Source organism: Panthera leo, chromosome D1 (genome assembly GCF_018350215.1).
Source record: "Panthera leo isolate Ple1 chromosome D1, P.leo_Ple1_pat1.1, whole genome shotgun sequence".
NCBI classification, from domain to species: domain Eukaryota; kingdom Metazoa; phylum Chordata; class Mammalia; order Carnivora; family Felidae; genus Panthera; species Panthera leo.
The window spans coordinates 12,373,648-12,392,584 of NC_056688.1; the positions used below are offsets into that span (position 1 = coordinate 12,373,648).

The 18,937-nt window shown below is 39.7% G+C and overlaps 2 protein-coding genes across 2 annotated transcripts; one reads left to right on the plus strand and one right to left on the minus strand.

The window, feature by feature from the left end:
• Nucleotides 1-159: 159 nt before the first annotated feature.
• CD1H11orf71 (chromosome D1 C11orf71 homolog) lies at nt 160-612 on the minus strand. Its single transcript, XM_042905673.1, has one exon. The coding sequence runs from the start codon at nt 610-612 to the stop codon at nt 217-219; it is 396 nt and encodes a 131-aa protein (XP_042761607.1). The 3' UTR covers nt 160-216.
• A 320-nt stretch (nt 613-932) lies between these two features.
• Nucleotides 933-10,422, plus strand: RBM7 (RNA binding motif protein 7). Its single transcript, XM_042905672.1, has 5 exons — nt 933-1,042; nt 1,798-1,960; nt 2,950-3,037; nt 5,870-5,960; nt 7,556-10,422. The coding sequence occupies exons 1-5, from the start codon at nt 947-949 to the stop codon at nt 7,916-7,918; spliced, it is 801 nt and encodes a 266-aa protein (XP_042761606.1). The 5' UTR covers nt 933-946; the 3' UTR covers nt 7,919-10,422.
• The last annotated feature ends 8,515 nt before the right edge of the window (nt 10,423-18,937 follow it).

The window sequence follows — 18,937 nt, forward strand, 5'->3', positions numbered from 1 at the left end:
CTTCCTGACCTAATCATCCCGGCCGCTTTAAAACCATCGGAATAAAGCAGTAAGTAAAAATTTCCTCCGTATTAAGCCGTTATTAACAGGACTCCTACGTGTTTTTATATTAAAATTTAAATACATCTCTAAAAATAAGACTGCCATGGCACCACGAGAGGATTTGAGAGAGGCCTTGTTTACAAGCGGATCGAGGGCCGACGGGAGGTTTGCATATTAAGCCGAAAGACGGGCTGCGACAACACTCCCAACTGCAATCAGACGCTGCTGCAGCACACTCCTTAAGAGATCCAGTTTGACCGCGGGGGTCGGATAAGGTGAGAATCTGGCCTGACGGGAGCGGTTCCGCCCATCAGCTTCCCTTCCCTTTCTAAAGCGTGGCGGGCTGCGGCCGACCCCAGTCGCCCGACGGCTGTCGGCCTGAACGCTCTGCCGGACGGCCTGACGAGGAGCGGGTCCTGGAAGAATCGCCTCACGCCTGGCAACGAGGAAGCTGTCTCCAGAGACCATCGCCAGGGCTAAGGCAGACGGGTTGAGATCGCCGTGGGAGGCGCGGTAGGCCATCCTGCTCCTTTGATCGCCGGCCGACAGGGGCACGTAGTTCAGGGCCATCTTCAAACACTGCCCGCAGTGTTTGTTACGTCCCTCGGTCAAGGTAGGCTCTTGGCGGCTACGCAGATCAGTCCAGCCGGTCTCGAACGCGACCCCCGCCTACAGGGGAAGCCATTAACTCCAGCAGCGGCCGATGGAGGAGCAGCCTTCAACCGGCGCTCTCCTCTCGAGCATGCGCAGCCCGCCCGCGCACGTCGACGCCAGCCGAGAGCGAGCGTGAATGACGTCTACGTCCGTGACGCCCGGGTCGACGAGGGCGTGGGGTTTCCGAGAGTGCGCAGTGAGTGCGGCGGCGACGACCCTTCGGCCTTTTTAGGGAGGGGGCGACATTGCGATGGGGGCGGCGGCAGCGGAAGCGGATCGCACGCTCTTTGTGGGCAACCTTGAAACGAAAGTGACCGAGGAGCTCCTTTTCGAGCTTTTCCACCAGGTAAGCGGCCGAGAGCCGGCTCTTCCTTTCGTTTATCCGGCTCTCCTATGGCTCGGCCCAACGGCGAGGCCCGCCTTCTTTTCGAAAGCTGGGTTGTGGGTCCCGTCGCCCGAAGGCTGGGCCGCTTGGGGCCGGAGGTCACTCTGGGAAAGTGACGCGCTCGCGGGGGGTCGCTTTATGGAAAGAGCCCTGGTGAGTTCACGCTGAAGTGACTCATTGGTAGAGTATATTTTAAGTGTTTGGTCATTATTTGTTTTCCACGTAAGTTTTTTTTTTTTTTTTAATTGCAGCATTAGAATATTTAAAACAGACTCCTAAATACGCTGTAGAAAAGCAGGCTTGTAGTGTCTCTGTGTTAATATTTGCATTAAAATGTGTTAAAAATTCAGAGTATCCTTTTCTCTCCAGTTCTGTTCTCTAACAGCTGGTAACGATTGGTTAATTGGTAAAAAAGCGAATTTTTAGTCCGAGAAAACCGGACTAGTCTTGATAAACCGTTACCTGGAGTGAGAAAATGATGGATGTTGGTCGCCCTGTTAAAAAGTCATAAGGTACTCTGAAATGTAAATTGAGCGACTGCTTCCAGTTCCTTATGGTCTTCCTTCCCCCACATAAATTAATCAAGTGTTTGGTCGTAGCTATAGGATCAGTAACCGAGGTGGAAATTCTTGTGTGTCCATTTTTTTAGACTTTCTGATTACATTTTTGTTGTTTTTCATCTTTGCAAAATTCGAGATTTTTCTTTTCGTCTATAGGCTGGGCCAGTAATAAAAGTGAAAATTCCGAAAGATAAGGATGGTAAACCAAAGCAGTTTGCATTTGTGAATTTCAAACATGAAGTGTCCGTTCCTTATGCCATGAATCTGCTTAATGGAATCAAACTGTTTGGGAGGCCCATCAAAATTCAGTTTAGATCAGGTAACTATTCAGTGTTATTGTTTGGGGAGAGGGTCTTTTTGTTTGTTTGTTTCTCAGTTCTTTGTTTTTAATTTTGTTCAATTTTAAAGAACCTCTTTTTAGATGAAAATACTTCAAACTTTGTGGATAGTAAACTGTATATCCCTGAAAATAGGTAACATTGACAACATGGCTTTTGAAAGTTGTCATTTTAAAATTGAATTTGCTGTTTCAGATTCTGTGTCTCCTTCTCTCTCTGCTCCTCACCTGTTCATGCTCTGTCTCTCTCTGTCTCAAAAATAAATAAACGTTAAAAAAGAAAATTAAAAAAAAAAAAAAAAGGGGTGCCTGGGTGGCTCAGTCGGTTAAGCGTCCGACTTCGGCTCAGGTCATGATCTCACAGTTCGTGAGTTCAAGCCCCGCGTCGGGCTCTGTGCTGACAGCTCAGAGCCTGGAGCATGCTTCCCATTCTGTGTCTCCCTCTCTCTCTGCCCCTTCCCTGCTCATGCTGTGTCTCTCTCTGTCTCAAAAATAAATAAACATTAAAAAAAATTAAAAAAAATAAAATAAAATTGAATTTGGGTTGGTGAAGAGAATGTAAACTTTGTTGTTAGAATGACTTGGGTTTGGGTCCTTGCTCTGAAAGGAGCAAGGATTATTTTCTGAAAACGCTTTTCCTAGCTGCTTTGTAATTCACATTTACAAATTTTGATTCTGGATCCTGATGAGCGTGAAATTTTCTGTGTATCCAGTCTCAAAATTTAGTGTGGGGATCAGAATATTATGGCCAGATTGGATATTTATACATTGGATAATACCTTGTTTGGAACCCTTTGTTTTGGAAGTATCTGGTATTGAACACATAAGTTTTACTCTGATGAAATTGTAAAGCAGTCTTAGTGTAATTTAAGGTTTTCTTTTGTAGCCTCTGTCTACATGATTTGGGGTAGGGGAGACATAATTTCAACTTAAGGTTTCTATCAATAATTTCTCAATTTTTTTTATTTTAGGAAGTAGCCATGCCTCACAGGATGTCAGTTTGTCATATCCCCAGCATCATATTGGAAACTCAAGCCCTACCTCTACATCTCCTAGCAGGTAATATTTTACACCTATTGTTAAAATCATTTGTCAGAAATTTTCCTAGGTAGTGATCCCAAAACGCACAATGAGTGATTCGTTTCCTTCTTTAAGCTCCTTCTTCTTCATTCTTCTGCTATATTATTTGTATGTTGACTTATAATTAGGTATAATTAGGTTTCAAGGGGATTATAGACAGACGCGTATGTATAGTACCCCTAAAACGGATGCATATGTTAACTATATGTTCATTTGGAAAGACATACACCCACATATTTTTGTACATAACTGAAAGAAAACTTCTCAGAACATTACTTAGCCCTTATTATTTTCAGTATACTCTATTTTCTAATCTGTTTCCTTTAAAAAATTTAAATTAGTTTTGACCACCAGTTGGTTGTTAATTGCAGTTTAAAAATAACTGTCTGGAAACAGACTACTGGACTAAGAGTTTGTAGAATTGGTTTCTAGGTGTGCCTCCACTAATTGCATAATCTTGAGATAGTGTCATTTCTCTGATCCTGTCCTTCCATTTGTCAGGAAAAGCTGAGTTGACTGATGTCTAGAACCTCTTCTAGTTACTAAGGGTTAGAAAAGATCCTGTATTTACATAAATAATTTTATTTGCGCTAGGAAAGCCGATCTTTCACCAGGGACAGTTTTTTCCTGGATTATCCACAGAGTTATTCTATCAATCATAATGGGCTTCATTTAAGGAAGAGTTAGCAAATATGTGTCAGGTTATTCAGCTCCTTTGCATTTATGCTCTCATGTCTCACGGCAGTCTTATGAGGTAGGGATTATTGTTAGTTCTACCTTATATGTGAAGAAAATGAGGATTGGAGGTTAACTTGCTCAAGTTTGAACCGTTCGTAATAGTGCACTGGGATTGAAACCCAGGCATTGTGACGAAGCCTCTAGGATAGGCTGCCTAATGGAGCTTACAAGTCTTCATGAAGACCCGTGTATGTTTTGTGACTACCTGTTTGATAAGTCCTCTAGAGAAAGATTAGAACATGCTTGGAGAAAAGATCCAGCGAGGAGAGATGATATAAACGAATGAGGAACTAAAAGGGGCCAACGTACCTAGATCACAATGAATGAGAAATGGAGAGTAGCAGATGGTGTTGGTGCAGTAGAAGAGGTGAGACGATACAGGGTCTTTCTTCTAGGCCATAGTTAGAAATTGGGAACGTTATCCTAAAAACCGTCAAAAGATACCAAAATGTTTTCAGTAGGACAATAACGGGAACAGGTTTGTATTTTAACACTTTGTTTGGTTGCTGTGGGAGAACAGATTGGGGGGACAAGGCTGAAAATAGACCAATGAGGAAACTGTTGGTAGCAAAGTATTGGCATTAGTTGTAAGATAGCAAGGAAGTTCCTGGGATGATGTTGATGGTTTGGATTAGGGCGGTGCCAAGAGCTGGGGCAAAGTGGCTTCGATATGACAAGATGACTAGACAGCAAAGTTGCAGGAAAGAATAGTGTACAAAGGATGCCATCTTCACATCCTTTCTTGCTAACTGAAATTGTGTTTAAATACTTCTCAGCACATCCGGAACTTGAAGCATCTCAAACCACTTTTGTAGAAGCTTCAAAGGTATCTCAGGTGGAGGAAAAATGAGTTTTTAGCTCCCTCAGAATTCTCTTTGGGAAAAAGTATGCAAGTAAATGACTTGTTTTTAATTTAAGGCTAGAACATACATCGTTTTTATACTCTTCTTATAAGGAAAATTATACTTTTTACCTCTTTAGCATATGGATATATAACTAATTTAAGGAAACCCAAAATGGGGAGTGGCTGGGTGGCTCAGTCAGTCAGTTGAGCGTCTGACTCTTTTGCCTCAGGTTCTAATCCCAGGGTCATGGGATCGAGCCCTGTGTCAGGCTTCACACTGAGCATAGAGCCTGCTTGAGATGATCTCTCTCCCTCCGTCCCTCCCTGCTCACACACGTGCCCATGCTTGATGTTTCTGACTCTCTCTCCCTCAAAAAAAAAAAAAAACAACACAATGAAAATATCTAAACTATGAGGCAAATCAATTAGTGATATGATTCTAAATATTTTAAAATAAATTTAAAATACTTGCTAAGTGAGTTTTTCTGTAGAGTAAGCTTCCTTTTTAGGAGTTGGGGAATAAGATATAAGTCCTTGAAATTAATATCCTATCTATGTTATAGAACTCTTAATTTCTTGTTCTCCCAGATCTGTTCCTCTTCCCTGTCTCAGTAAATGTGTGTGTAATTGCTCAAGCCAGAAATCTGCGTTTTTATCCTTAATTTTTCTTTTTCCTTCATCTGTCATATCTAATTAACCAAATCCTTTTCGTTTCAGTTTTCAGCCTAAGCCTTTGTGCTAGTCCCTGGATTGACGTTTTTTTTTTTTTTTCCTATAAAGGCCACATACATGTTTCAGGCGTTGCAGGCCATCGTAACACTACATAGAAAATACAGACACAAGAGTGTTACAAAAACTGGATTGGCCCATAGGCTATATAGCTTGCTCACCCCTGTGCTCGTTCTTCCTGCAGCTGGAATGTTTTGCCTCTAGGTGATCTTGTTACTCGGTTTTCACCTCAAATGTCTCCTTTTTAGAAAGGCCATCCCTGACCAGCGAGCTAAAATAGAACTCCTGTCTCTCACCTTACTTGCTTTTTAGTCGACTATTCATAATAACACTTGGAACAAGGTAAATTGTCTTACTCTCTGAATCCTTTGCCTTATCTATGAGAGCAGATACCTTGTTTTTCTTGTTCATTCCTACCTTTGGGACCTGTGTCTTGCTCATGATTAGTATGTAGTAAATATTTGTTAAATGAATGATTATATGTTGTTTTTCTTTCACAGGCATGAAAGGACTGTGGATAACATGATTCCATCAGCACAGATAATTCAGAGGTCTTTCTCTTCTCCAGAAAATTTTCAGAGACAAGCAGTGGTAGGTTGATTTATCAACTTGACTTGGTTAAAAAAAAAAAAAAAACAACCAACCAAAAAAAAACAAAAAAGCACAGCAAAACACTTAGATTGAAATGTTCAAATAATTCTTAAGTAATGTCCTAAGTTTTCGTTAGACTAGCATGATCTTTGTAGATTGATTACTCATTTTAGTTTTCACTGGGCTGAAGTACATATTTGAAGATTGAAGATAAATAGAAGAGCTGTGTTTCACATTTGTATTTTTCTTCATCCATTGTTGTGGGGGTGGTGTGTTTAAAAGACAGGAAATTTATTCTCTGATGTTCTTGTAACCTAGGCTGAAGGACTTATTAGCATATGCTCTCTTTGATGCTTGTAACAGTAATTGAATATATTGGAGTCTTCAGACCATCTTCCTCTTGCTTTCCATTTTTTCTATAATATGAGGTTGTGAGACTAGGCTTAAAATCCTTCATATGTTTTACTGTTCCATCTTTGTGTCCAGTCCTTCATTTTTTCATTTTGTCGTCACGTCCTTTATTTGTTTCTTTTTCTTGAATTCATTTCTTCTTTTTTTCACTGCCCAATCACAAGCATGGCTTATGACCCCTTGACCTTTTGCAGGCCTGCAAAATAAAAATAGAAGAATGAAATAAGGTAAAATTGAGCTCAGTATAAAGAGATGTCCACTTTTATGTACATATCACGTATTTTTCTCATTTTGCTGTAGGCTATTTAAAAAAAATGATCACTGGCTTATAAGCTATCTGCAGGCAGAATTTGGGGGACCACTGGTCTAGTCAGTTCGTACTTGTCTCCATTTTCTCCTCACCGGTCCATCTTACACACTTGTTTGAAAATTATTGTAACTCTGTTTTGCTTATCTTCCTGGTAATTTGACTTTCCCTCTTGTAACATAAAGTCAGAAGTCTCTAGCTTAGTTATTAGGTACTCTGATCATCTGATGCCAATAAAGCTTTTTAGCCTAATTGTCCATTAATCAGTGCTTATGAGGTCTGTAACCTCTCTCAGAGTTACTTGCTATTCTGCGAACACATTCTGTTTCCTTGTTATCTTTGTGTAATTTCCTTTCCTTGATATACTTCCCCCTTAAAATATTCTATCCATATTTTTAATACTCAGGTCCTATGCCACCTTCGTGAAGCCTTTCCTAATGATACTGAGCTCTTGACTCTTTATGTGTTCATCAGACAGTGATTTACATTATCATCATTTGTATGACCTCTTCCCTTCTACGTTTTGTTCTTGAGGGCAGGGAGTAGTAGGGGTAGTCGTAGAGGTGGTGGGGGAGCCGGTGCCTGGGTGGCTTCGTTGGTTAAGCTTGCGACTTCAGCTCAGGTCATGATCTCTCATTTCGTGAGTTTAAGCCCCTCATTGAACTCTCTGCTGTCAGCACAGAGTCTGCTTTGGATCCTCTGTCTCCCTCTCCCTCTTTCAGAAATAAACATTTAAAAAAAAATAGTAGTTATGTACAAATATCTTGTAGTTGTCCATTGGAATGAACAAACTTTGACTTGTTTAACCTAAGATCTACCTGGGCAGGTGGATCTACTAAAAATATTTGTAGTTAACATTTCCTTCTTTTTCTCTTAGATGAACAGTATTTTGAGACAGATGTCGTATGGTGGGAAATTCGGTTCTCCACATCTGGATCAGTCAGGATTTTCCCCATCAGTTCAGTCACATAATCCTACTTTTAACCAGTCTTCAAGTTCCCAGTGGCGCCAGGAGACGCCATCCTCACAACGTAAAGTCAGACAGAATTCTCATCCCTACATCCTGGACAGACATTACAGCCGTGAACAACGCTACACTGATCATGGGTCTGACCATCATTACAGAGGAGGCAGGGACGACTACTTCCATGAAGATCGGAATCCTGATGGCTGGAGCCACGATTATGAAAACAGAAGAGACAGTAGTAGAGATGGAAAATGGCGTTCGTCTCGACACTAACAAGTATTAAAAGGACAATGTTTTTAGAGGGTCATTCTAGGTCCCTTTGGCTGAATTGATCTGGAGGTGTTTTGTTAACTTTACAGAGCAGCTTTACAAGTTGCCACATTTCTTTATAAAATTTTTAAAACCTATAGCTGCAGTCTAATACAGAAATAAGAATTGTGGTTCCAGTTTTATTACATTAATAACCTTTCACCTCAGGGTTTTATGAAGAGGAAAGGGTTTTATGCAAAAGAAAGTGCCACAGTTTCTAATCATTTTAGACAATTAACGAAGGGATGTATTATATGGATTGGTTGTATTATAAAGCAGATATTTTAATTATCTGTTATCTTTTTGTATGGCAAGAAGTTTGTTGTCAGTGAATCAGATTTTGGTGTATATAATAGAAAACATTCAAGTTTTGATAGTCTGAAATGACTGTCAGTATTTTGTTGATAAAAGAAAGTAATTTCAGTGACTCATTTTACTTAAAACTTATTGGGGTTTTAAGGGGATACTTAAAAAAAATTTAAGGTTTTAAGTCATATTTGACTTAGAGAATTTTTAGTGTAAGTTCTGTGACATGCTCATTTGAGTTTTACTCTAATTGAACATAAAATTGTAAATCTATACATGCTGTCTTATTCTAAAAATTTTTAAATTTACTCATTAAATCATGTTTGATGTATAACTGAAGTTACTCAGGAAGTTAAATATCTCTAAATGTATTTTTTTTACGTTAAAAAAATACAGTGTTAACATAAATCCCCTTTTCAGGAATAACAAAAATGTAAAAGCAGAGGTAAAATGGTAAAATGTTTTACTGAAAGTATTCTTTTTGCAAAAAGAAGGTTCATGAACCGTTTAAGTGCTGCCTCTGTTACTCAAAACTTTAAAAACTTTAACATTTTCAAAGTGCCCAGGACATGTGTACATGGGTATGTTTTATTGTGGAGATTGTACAGATTGCTTTTTTGTTTGAACGTTTGAAACAATTTAAACTTTTTCTGATTTAAAAATTTTTAAATCTTGTTTAACAGAATTGTGTATCAAGATGCTGTTTCCCATTTATTGCAGAACTTGTTTATAAAAAACCATTCCTTGAAAAATTTTGATCCTTTTTAATATTAGTAACCACAGCATTTATACTGTGTTCTTTTTTAATATATTGAAAATCTAAAAAAGAGTGTGTCTTATTTTTTTGACATTACTAACTTTGGAGACCATGTATACAAAGTTAGCAACATACTTTTATTCAGTGATGGCCTGGTGTTAAGAATGTTGGTTCTTAGAGCATCCTGAAATATTCCTTTTGTACATATTGAAATTAATATTTCAGAATCAGATTTTCAGTGGTCTGGATTATAGTTCTTACCAGTTACGAACTGGTTACCCTCCTTAGTCTCTGGGAGTTCACGTACTCTCAGGTCTTCCCTGTGTGTAAATGCATGCCGTTTTTTGGTAAGTGGAACTATTGACTCCGCATGATTAAAAGTTTGTTTGCTTACACAGTTTAATAGTAGAAGGATTTGTTTGCAGTGAGCTTGTTCTCCAGTATCTTACCTATGTGAATATTTGGTAGCTTATAGAGATTAACAAAGATTAGTACTGCTTTATTGCAAGGTATCTCTGGGTCCGATCCTTTCATATTGATTCATAGGTAATCCTGGTTCAGGGTAATCTTTTTTAATGATTTTAATGACGGGGCACACCCCTTAGGAGGTTCCAGTGGATCTCTTTCACTTCAATCCCACCCAGTTGAAAGTAACCAAACTAATAAATGTACTGGGTAAAGGGACAGAACGAGATGGCCCCAACAAATTGGACATAGTTGGGGAGCTCGTTCACCCAGGCTTGAGAGCTACAGTAGAAAGGAAGAGGTGTTTTTGTGGGAGCACGGTTTCTCCCCAAGGGTGTGGCACGAAATACCACTCTGTTCTGTAATGAAGTGTCGGGTAAATGTTCTGTACTGTCTGACATGGTGTAACCTTCTCTTAGAGAGTGGCAACACCATAAAGCTTCTGACAAGTACTGCAGTAAAGAAATCTTTATACTTAGTATTCCGAACTTTTTTGACCCTTATTTTACCCTTTTGTACATAACACATATTAATATACTAAGACCTCTAAAGAATCTGACCCCACCCTTCTCTATCAAATCAGTCAATATTTTTGGTACCACTTTCCAGTTCTGTTGTGTAGGCCCATATTCCTCACACCTACTGCCTATCATGCTAGAAGGGGCACTCATCCTCTTCCAGGATTATTCTATCAGCACCCTACTGTAGCAGTTTATGTATAACAATAGTACCCTGTATTTCGCTTGTCGTAGCCTTATACTGTGTTATAATTTTCTTTTTATTTGTATCTCTCTAGAAAGTTCCATGAAGGCAGAAACCATGTCTTAGCAGTGAATTCTCAGTATCCAGTACCTGGTATTAAATTACTTGGTAAATTTTTGATGAATGAATGAAGGAATGTTTGTCAGATAATTGAATTAAAAAAGGAGGCTTAATCATAGTGGTAGTAGTTTTTTTTTTTTTTTTTTAATAGGTTTCCTAACCATGAACCATCATTGCATCCTGTTATAAAAACTCCGTATTACAATATATTGTGCCTTTAATACACTCTAGAATTCTATTTGCTTTCCAAAAGTGTTAAGGTTTTGATCTGTATTCATGAAGTTTTCTTTTAAAAATTATTTTATTATGTTGGTTTGGTTTTGGAATTATGGTTCTGCTAGCTTTATAGAATGAATTGGCAAGCTTATCTTGTTCTATGCCCTGGAAAGAAAATTGAAAAATATAGGAATTAACCTGTTTCTTTAAGACTTGTTAAACTCCTTTGTAAAACTAATTTCTTAGAAGTAACTGGTTTTTTCTCCCGTTTTTTGTTTTGGTTATCAGTCTATCCGTATTTCCTACTTTCTCAGGAATCAATCTGAATAATTTATACCTTTCTAAAAAAAAAAAACAAAACCATTTTCTCTGTCTTTCCAAATTAACTGACAGTTGTACATGGTATTTCTTACAATTTTTGTTAAACTCTATCTGCAGTTATAGTCGTTTTAGTTCCCGATATATTTTACTTTCCCTCCCACATCTTCATTAGACTCGCTGTGCTGTTATACATTGTGCATTTATTTATGTAAAAGCAGCATACTACATTGTTTCTGTTTTTGAAACCTTCCCTTTTAAAGAGATTGAAGTAAAAATTATATATGATTCCGACAGTTAACCATTTCTGGAGCTCTTTGGTCCTCCGTGTAGATCCATCTGGTATCTACTTGGAAGTTTTTGGGATATGTCTTGTAGTGCAGCCTTGCTGGTGATGAATTCTTTTAGCTTTTGTGTCTGGAAAAGTATATTTCATCTTTGTGTTTGAAATATCTTTTTGCTGGGTATAGAATTCTAACTTGACAGTTTTTTTCCCCCTTTTGATATTTTAAAAATGTGGCTCCACTGTCCCCCTGCTTGCATTTTTTCCTATAAGAATACTGCTGGCTAGTACATAATGTGTCATTTTTGTCTGGCTGGTTTTGAGCAATTGGATTATAATGTGCCTTAATACAGTTTTCTTCATGTTCCTTTTGCTTGGAGTTTTTTGAGATTCATGGGTCTGCGGGTTTATAATTTCAATCATAATTGGAAAATTTTGGCCATTGTTTGAAAAAAAATTTTTGTCCTCACTTTCCTCTTTGGAAATTTCAACTACGCTTAATACGAGACTACTTAATGTTATCCCATAGCTCATTGATGTGTTGTATTTTTTAAATTTTGTCTTCTCTGTGTGTTCATTTAGATAGTTGTATTACTAGGTCCTCAAGACTACTTTTTCCTTTTTTTTTCCCCCTGCAGTGGCTAGTTAGCAATTAATTCCAATATAATCTTCATCTTAGATGTTGTAGTTTTTCTCTCTAGCAGTTTGATTGACGTCGCTTTTCTTCTGATTGGTAATCTGTTTTTTTTTTTCTCTTCAGCTTCATGAGGTACAATTGACAACATTGTAGTCTATTTAAAGTATAGAGCACGATTTGATACACATTGTGAAAGAGTCCCCCCAGTGAGTAAATTAACACATGACTTTTGGATCTTTTTTTTTTTTTTTTTTGTATCTTCACTATCTTTACTTAATTTTTTCAACAATTGGAATAAAGTTACAGTAATTTTTAATGTCCTTGCCTGCTAATTCTAATATTTTTGTCAGTTCTCAGTTGGTTTCTGTTGGTTCACTCCCGTTATTGGATGTGTTTTCCTGCTGCTTTTGCACACCCTGCAATTTTGACTGGTTGCTGGTCAATAGGGATTTTACCTCATTGGATACTTGATAGTTTGTATTTCTGTAAATATTCTTGAGCTTTCTTCCAGAACACATGTAAGTTACTTGTAAACCATTGTAGCCGGGACATGATTTAAGATTTGTTAGGATTTCACAACTATTTAGGATTAACTCCCCCATTACCAAAGCCAAACTCTCGAACACTGCAACAGATGCAAACAGTAACACATGCTCGTGAATTACGAAATGTTTCCATCTATCTAGTGGGAATAGATACTATTCCTGGTCCTCTGTGAGTGCTGAGTAGTAGTCCCTCTAATTCTCTGGGACAATTCTTTTCCCAGCCTTAGATAGTTTCTTCAAACCTGTATGCTGATCTCTACTCTCATGAAAACTGGAGGAAACCCGCAGATGTCAGAGTTTTCTCCTGGGCAACTTAACCACGGGCAGTCCTGTGTACTAGACGTTGTAGCTGCCTCGGTTCCCTGAGACTCTCCTGGAGTTTGCCAGGCTTTGCCTACCCCGCCCCCAACCGCACTGCTGCCTGGAAATTGCCTCAAGGCAGCAAGCTGAGGCAATCTTAAGGCTCACCTCATCTGTCTCCTGCTCCTGAGGATCATTGTCCTTTCCACCTGACGTCCACTGTTTTGTGTTTTTTTTCTTTGCATTGGTTGTTCAGGCAGGAGGTTAAATCCAATCCTTGTTACCCCATCTTGACTGGAGGTGGAAATTAAGTCCTGGGTTTTGACACATAGTGTACTCACCATTCTTCATGTTAAATGGTCTGTATTTTCATGTTTGATTTTTCTTTCTAACTTGAGTTATTTAGTTCCTTTTTAAATTTCTAATTGATTTTTTTTCCTTCTATTGTGACTTTTTATAGCCTGTGGAGAGAGAACGTGGCCAATGGGATAAAATAAAAAACAAATAGAACAAATTTGTAGAGATAAAACCCGATCACTAGCTGGATGATCACAGGCTTTTTTTTAGGTTTCCTGGCAATGAGCTAACAGGGCTGACCCACGGCCCAGGCACACCTGTCCCAAGGCTGCAGAGGAGAACTTGGAAGGCACACCCATCCTCCTTGCCTGGCCCTTCTGCCTGTGAATTCCATCCTGCCCTGTGGGACACCCGCCAGGTGTTCGCCTAAAGGTTTCTGTTCCAATTTTTCTAATGGTTCCATTCATGTGTGAAAAACAATGATTTTCTCTGTTTCAAAACTCTGCCTTGACAAAATTATCTCTTACCTGACAAAACGTGTAAATCAAAAATGTCAGAATGAGGAGTTATTAAAAAAAAATTAAAATGCATGCATATTAATTTAATACACATAAGTATACATTCACTTGCCAATCTTTTGATGTGGAGCCAAAGCCCTTTCCTTATATCTAGGTATGCTAATTGGAGGTTAGTGGCTGTTCTTGCATAAATCACTACCAGATTGCATTGCCTATAATTTCCATTTTGAGTTTCCTCATGGTGGAAGGCAGTTGCAGAGAAACTTGTGAAGGATTCAAGTTTTCTGTTTCTCCTCCTTAACAGTTGTCTTGCTCACACTTAATCTCAGCAAGTTCTTATAATGATTTATCCTTCCTGAATCTTTACAAAGTAATTCAACTAGTTTTCTAGAAATTTTTATGTTCCACATTCGTATTCGTATTTTATATTCATCCACATTCTTATTCATCAGTTTATATCATGTTTAGGTTGAGAATTTACATTAATGAGCACTAAGCTTAAGCAGGTTTGGAACAACTTAACTGGTAAGAGGAAGCATGGGTGAACTTCTAGGAGTGGCTGACCAGTCCCTAGGCTGCAGCATGTCAAGGACGCAGACATTTATTACAGAAAGAATAGGGAACACCAGTGAGTCCAACAACTCAGTTAAGTGGAATCAAAGCAGAGAAATGTGCTAATTTGGTAGATAAGTTCTGTTAATTATATGTTTCAAATCCTACATGTTTTTCTCTTCTTGATCTCTTAGTTCTGAAAGAGATGATTCTAATTTATGATGTTCTCTGAGTAATGTATCCTGAAGTGGGTATGTATCCTGAAGCTATTCTAGATACAAAATGAAGCATGACGTTCCTTCACCGTGTACTGTAACTGTTACCAGTGTAAATATCCTCAACCCGTTCTCCTGCTATTAACTTTGGGTTCTCTTCTGGTTCATATTGCTATTTCACACCTCCGTTTTTGTTAGTATTAGCCAGCTGTGTCTTTGACTATTACTTTTGAATACCTCTATGTCACTTGACTTTAGGCATGCCTCTTATAGTAAGGGATGTTTTGATTTCTTCCTTCTATACTTCCTTGCATAGGTATGTTTCCAGGATTGATCCCCTTTTCTTTCCCCCCACCCCCTTTCTTCTAGGGTAGCGTTTAATAACTCTGGATACACACTGGCATCACCTAGGAGCCTTTCAAAAAAACAACTTAATGCCTAAACTTTACCCCAGAGCCTCAGGGAGGAAGCATGGTGTCAATATTTTTTAAAAGAGTCTGGTATAAAGTCAGGATTGAAAACTGTGCTGTCACACGATTTCTATTCCTGTAGTGTATCCCTGTACATTCTCATCAATCATATTAAAGTTTATAGTTTTTTGTTTTTTTTTTTTATCAGGCTGAAACAGTTGTAGCAGTCAAGGTAAAATCAGAGTGATAAAGTATAAGGGACTTGTTGTAGAGATTTAACCTTAAGCAACTGTGATCGCTGCTGGAAAAATCTGTTGCCCTGCATCTGGTGTTGGGCCTGAAGTCATGGTAAGTCAGCCAGATCAGCAGCTGGGAAGAAAAGCTGAACAAGAACAGGAGCCGGGACAAACCGGAAAGTGGTGGAGAACAAACACGGAGCTTGCATCTGTCTCTCGTTACCCTGCCTTAGTTGACTTGGACGATGCCTGCAGTTGTGGCTGGCACTCTCGGCCACAGAACTGCACGTATCCTTTGGCCCAGGACTCAGAGAAGTTGGAGGACATGTGGCAGAACACGGAGGAGCCACAGCCCGGGCGCTGCCCCACGCCAGCAAGGTGAGCCAGGAGACCAGCAGCAACGTGCGTGAGGTACCACGGTGCCTGGCACCCTCCTCTAATCTTCTGGAATGTAGAAAATACGGCTGCTGTTTTCCTTACAAGGTCCAAGTCTCAAGCAAATTTCCCTTGCGGTCAAAACCGCATTGCAATTCTAACACTCTCCACCTGGACTTAGGCTAAGAGCTTGTCTCTCTAGAGACTGTCCTCACTTGAGACGCTAGCTACAAGCTCAGGGATTCCTGGGCCATAACTCCTGACCAATCTGCTACAAATTCAGGGGTTCCCACTACTCCCTCATGTCTGATAATTCACGAGAATGACTCACAGGACTCAGCTAAGAGCTATGTTTATGGTTGCGGTTTTATTATAGCAAAAGGATACAAATCAGAATGAGACAAAAGAGGAGACACCTGGGGTGAGGTCTGGAAGGGTCTCAAATAAGGCTTCCGTGTCCTCTCCCCATGGAGTCAGAACGCATCACCCTCCTGGCACATCATTGTGTGTTACCAGGCAGGAAGCTTATCCAAGCTTTGTGTCCAGAGTTTTTACTGGGGCTTCGTGACAGAGGTATGATGGATTGAATCCTTGGCCGTGCGATTGAACTCCGTCTCCAGCCCTCTTCTCCCCCAGGAGTTTGGACTGGTTTCAATTTGGCTCAGAGCCTCAACTCCAGTCGCAAGGCTGAGCTTTCCAGCATGGCCAGCCCTGATCCTGAGACTATCTAGGGGCCTACCATGAATATGAAGGATGCTCTTCTCACTTGGGGAATTCCAGGGATGTGGAGAGGCTCTCTCCCAGGGACCAGGAACAGAAGCCAGTTGAAATCTTTACTATAGAGCACCAACTCTAAATGGAACTAGACAGGGGAGGCTATTCTGGTTGACACAGTGCAAAACCATCACAACAGGATGATACCTGACCCCCTTGCGCCCCACCAAGAAAACACCTGTGGAACACTTTCCCTTTCCTTGCCACGTCTCTCCTACCATGAGCATACAGACCACCTTCCAAGCTCAATCTCTCGGGTTTTAGTTTCAGACTGCCATTACTGTTTAAACATTTTATCTTCTCTGTAAGGTCATATTTCTCAACTTCTTTATTATGTATTATAGCTTTTTAGAACTACAAAGTTATTTATTATACTATATAATATATTAAATTAGCTTTTTTTACCTTATACTTCTAAAGAAGAAAGCAACATTACTTGGCAAATTTATTTTTTATTTTTATTTAAAAAATTGTTTTTAATGTTTTTATTTATTTCTGGGAGACAGAGACAAGCATGAGTGGGGAAGGGGCAGAGAGAGAGGGAGACACAGAATCCGAAGCAGGCTCCAGGCTCTGAGATGTCAGCACAGAGCCCGACGCGGGGCTCAGACTCACGAGCCACGAGATCATGACCTGAGCTGAAGTTGGACACTTAACTGACTGAGCCACCCACGTGCCCCTTGCCAAATTTAAAATGATGTGTATCGTATTTGGTTTGAGTCTTGGTATGGGAATAACTTTTTTCAAACACCTAGCATTTAGTTAGTATTTCCTATGTGCTAAGGGTTGTCAAAAACTACTTAAGACTGTTTTGCAGAAGAAAGAGTTGAGGCTTACAGAAGTCAATAACATCCCCAAGATTACACAGCGGTGGCGACCTGGTTCATATCCAGTCAGTCTGATTCCAGATGTCAACCTCTTAACTCGTAACTATTCTTCTTCTTCTTTTTTTTTTTTTTTTTTAATGTTTATTTATTTTTGAAGGAGAGACAGAGCGTGAGCGGGGGAAGGGCAGAGAGCAAGGGGGACACTGAATCCAAAGCAGGCTCCAGGCTCTGAGCTGTCAGCACAGAGCCCGACTAACCCACGAACCATGAGATCATGACCTGAGCTGAAGTCGGACGCCCAACTGACTGAGCCACCCAGGTGCCCTCCCCACCCCTTTTTTTTTTTGAGAGAGAGGGCACAAGTGAGCAAGGGTCAAACACAGAGTGAGAGAGAGAGAATCCCAAGAGGGGCAGAGAGAGAAGTGGGGCTCACCAGAAGCAGGGCTCAAGCTCACCCCAAGCAGGGCACGAGGTTACCCAATGTAGGCCTCAAACTCATGGACCTGTGAGATCATGACCTGAGCTGAAGTCAGATGCTTAATGACTAAGCCACCCAGGTGCCCCTATGCTTCTTTAGTTATGTGTGACAGCACCAAAGGTAGACCGTATTGCTTTTATGGTTGATGTTTGGAATGCTTGTATAATGTGCTTAAAATAAGAAATTACTTATTTTTATAAGTTTGGTATTTTTTTCTTTCTGTAAATGATAATAGAGCAGATACCAGGAGTGTAACTGCTTCACAAGAGTTATAGTAGTAGATAATTTTTATTCTCATTTAATGAAAAACTAAACTGGATAGGCTCTTTATTACATTTATCTTGATATTGGTACTTGAAATACAAAGATATACTAGTGTACTGCCTAAAATGTTTTTATTAATGTTGCTAATATAACCTGGAGATGTTTTTTAAAATTTTATTTATTTATTTTTGAGATGGAGACAGGCAGAGAACAAGTGGGAAAGGAGCAGAGAGAAAGGGGGACAGAGGATCCTAAGCAGACTCCCCACAGACCGCAGAGAGCCTGAAGTGGGGCTTAAACCCATGAACCACGAGATCATGACCAGAGCGGAAGGTAGCCGCTTAACCGAATGAGCCACCCAGGCGCCCCTAACGTGGAGATCTTGAATTGTGATTTCTTGAATGAAATTTTCATGGATGTGATAAAGAACCTCCTTTGGGAAATTTACAGAATTATTATCATTTTTATGCGCCTTATTAATGTGCTTTATTTCAACATCAATGTGCATTATACTTTCTTTTTAAGAACAAATAATTACAATGTTCCTCAAATGCATTGGTTAGTATTTCTTTGCCTAAAAGAGTCACAAAAATGTGACTCAATTCCTGTTGGTGAAGGTAAAAACTTTTGCATGTATCCCGTTTGTTCTAGTTTTCTAGTGCTGTTTAATAAACTACCCTAAAACTCATTGTTAAACCCCAAACATTTGTCCGGGACTCAACGGGGATGGCTCTTCTCTGCTTAGCAACATTGGGGTGACTCAGTTTGGGGCTGAATGATCCCCTTTGAGATTGGATTACTCATGCAGCTGTCAAGTTGGTGGTGACTATTGGCTGCGACCTCAGCTGGGGTGGTGAGCTGGGTGGTTTTGTTCCTCTCCATACAGGTCTGCTTGGGCATCCTTTCAGCACAGTGACTGCGTTCTAGCAGTGAGCATCCCAAGAGAGCAAATACACAGCACTTCATAATCTAGCCTGAGAAGTCACTTCTGCTGCATTCTGTTGGTCAAAAAAGTCACAGTGGTCCACCCTGGTTCATGGAGAGGGGACAACAAGAGCCCAATGGTCAATGAGAGGAGTTTTAAGATCATATTGTAAGAGAAGAATGTGGGATAGGAACCATGGTTGTGACCATTTTTTAAAAGCTAAATCTACCAGACAATTCTTCCAGGACCTAGATTCGGTAAACAGCACAACTAAAAACAACTACTGTTGTTTTCTTCTAGCTATTTTATTTAAACATTTTCCCACTTAAATGTTTACTCCATTTAGATTTTATTTCGGTGTAAGTTTTGAAGTCAGGAGCCAATTTAAGTTTTTCTTCAGGTATAGCTGCCTAGTCACTAACACAATTTGTTATCAATCCATCTTTCATCACTTATAAGAAAT

Bases quoted from the DNA above. Each gene is read 5' to 3' on its own strand.
- CD1H11orf71 (XM_042905673.1), bottom strand. From the start codon at position 612: ATGGCCCTGAACTACGTGCCCCTGTCGGCCGGCGATCAAAGGAGCAGG.
- RBM7 (XM_042905672.1), top strand. From the start codon at position 947: ATGGGGGCGGCGGCAGCGGAAGCGGATCGCACGCTCTTTGTGGGCAAC. The intron at 3,038-5,869 runs GTAATATTTTAC...TTTCTTTCACAG, and splicing joins ACCTCTACATCTCCTAGCAG to GCATGAAAGGACTGTGGATA. The intron at 5,961-7,555 runs GTAGGTTGATTT...TTTTTCTCTTAG, and splicing joins ATTTTCAGAGACAAGCAGTG to ATGAACAGTATTTTGAGACA.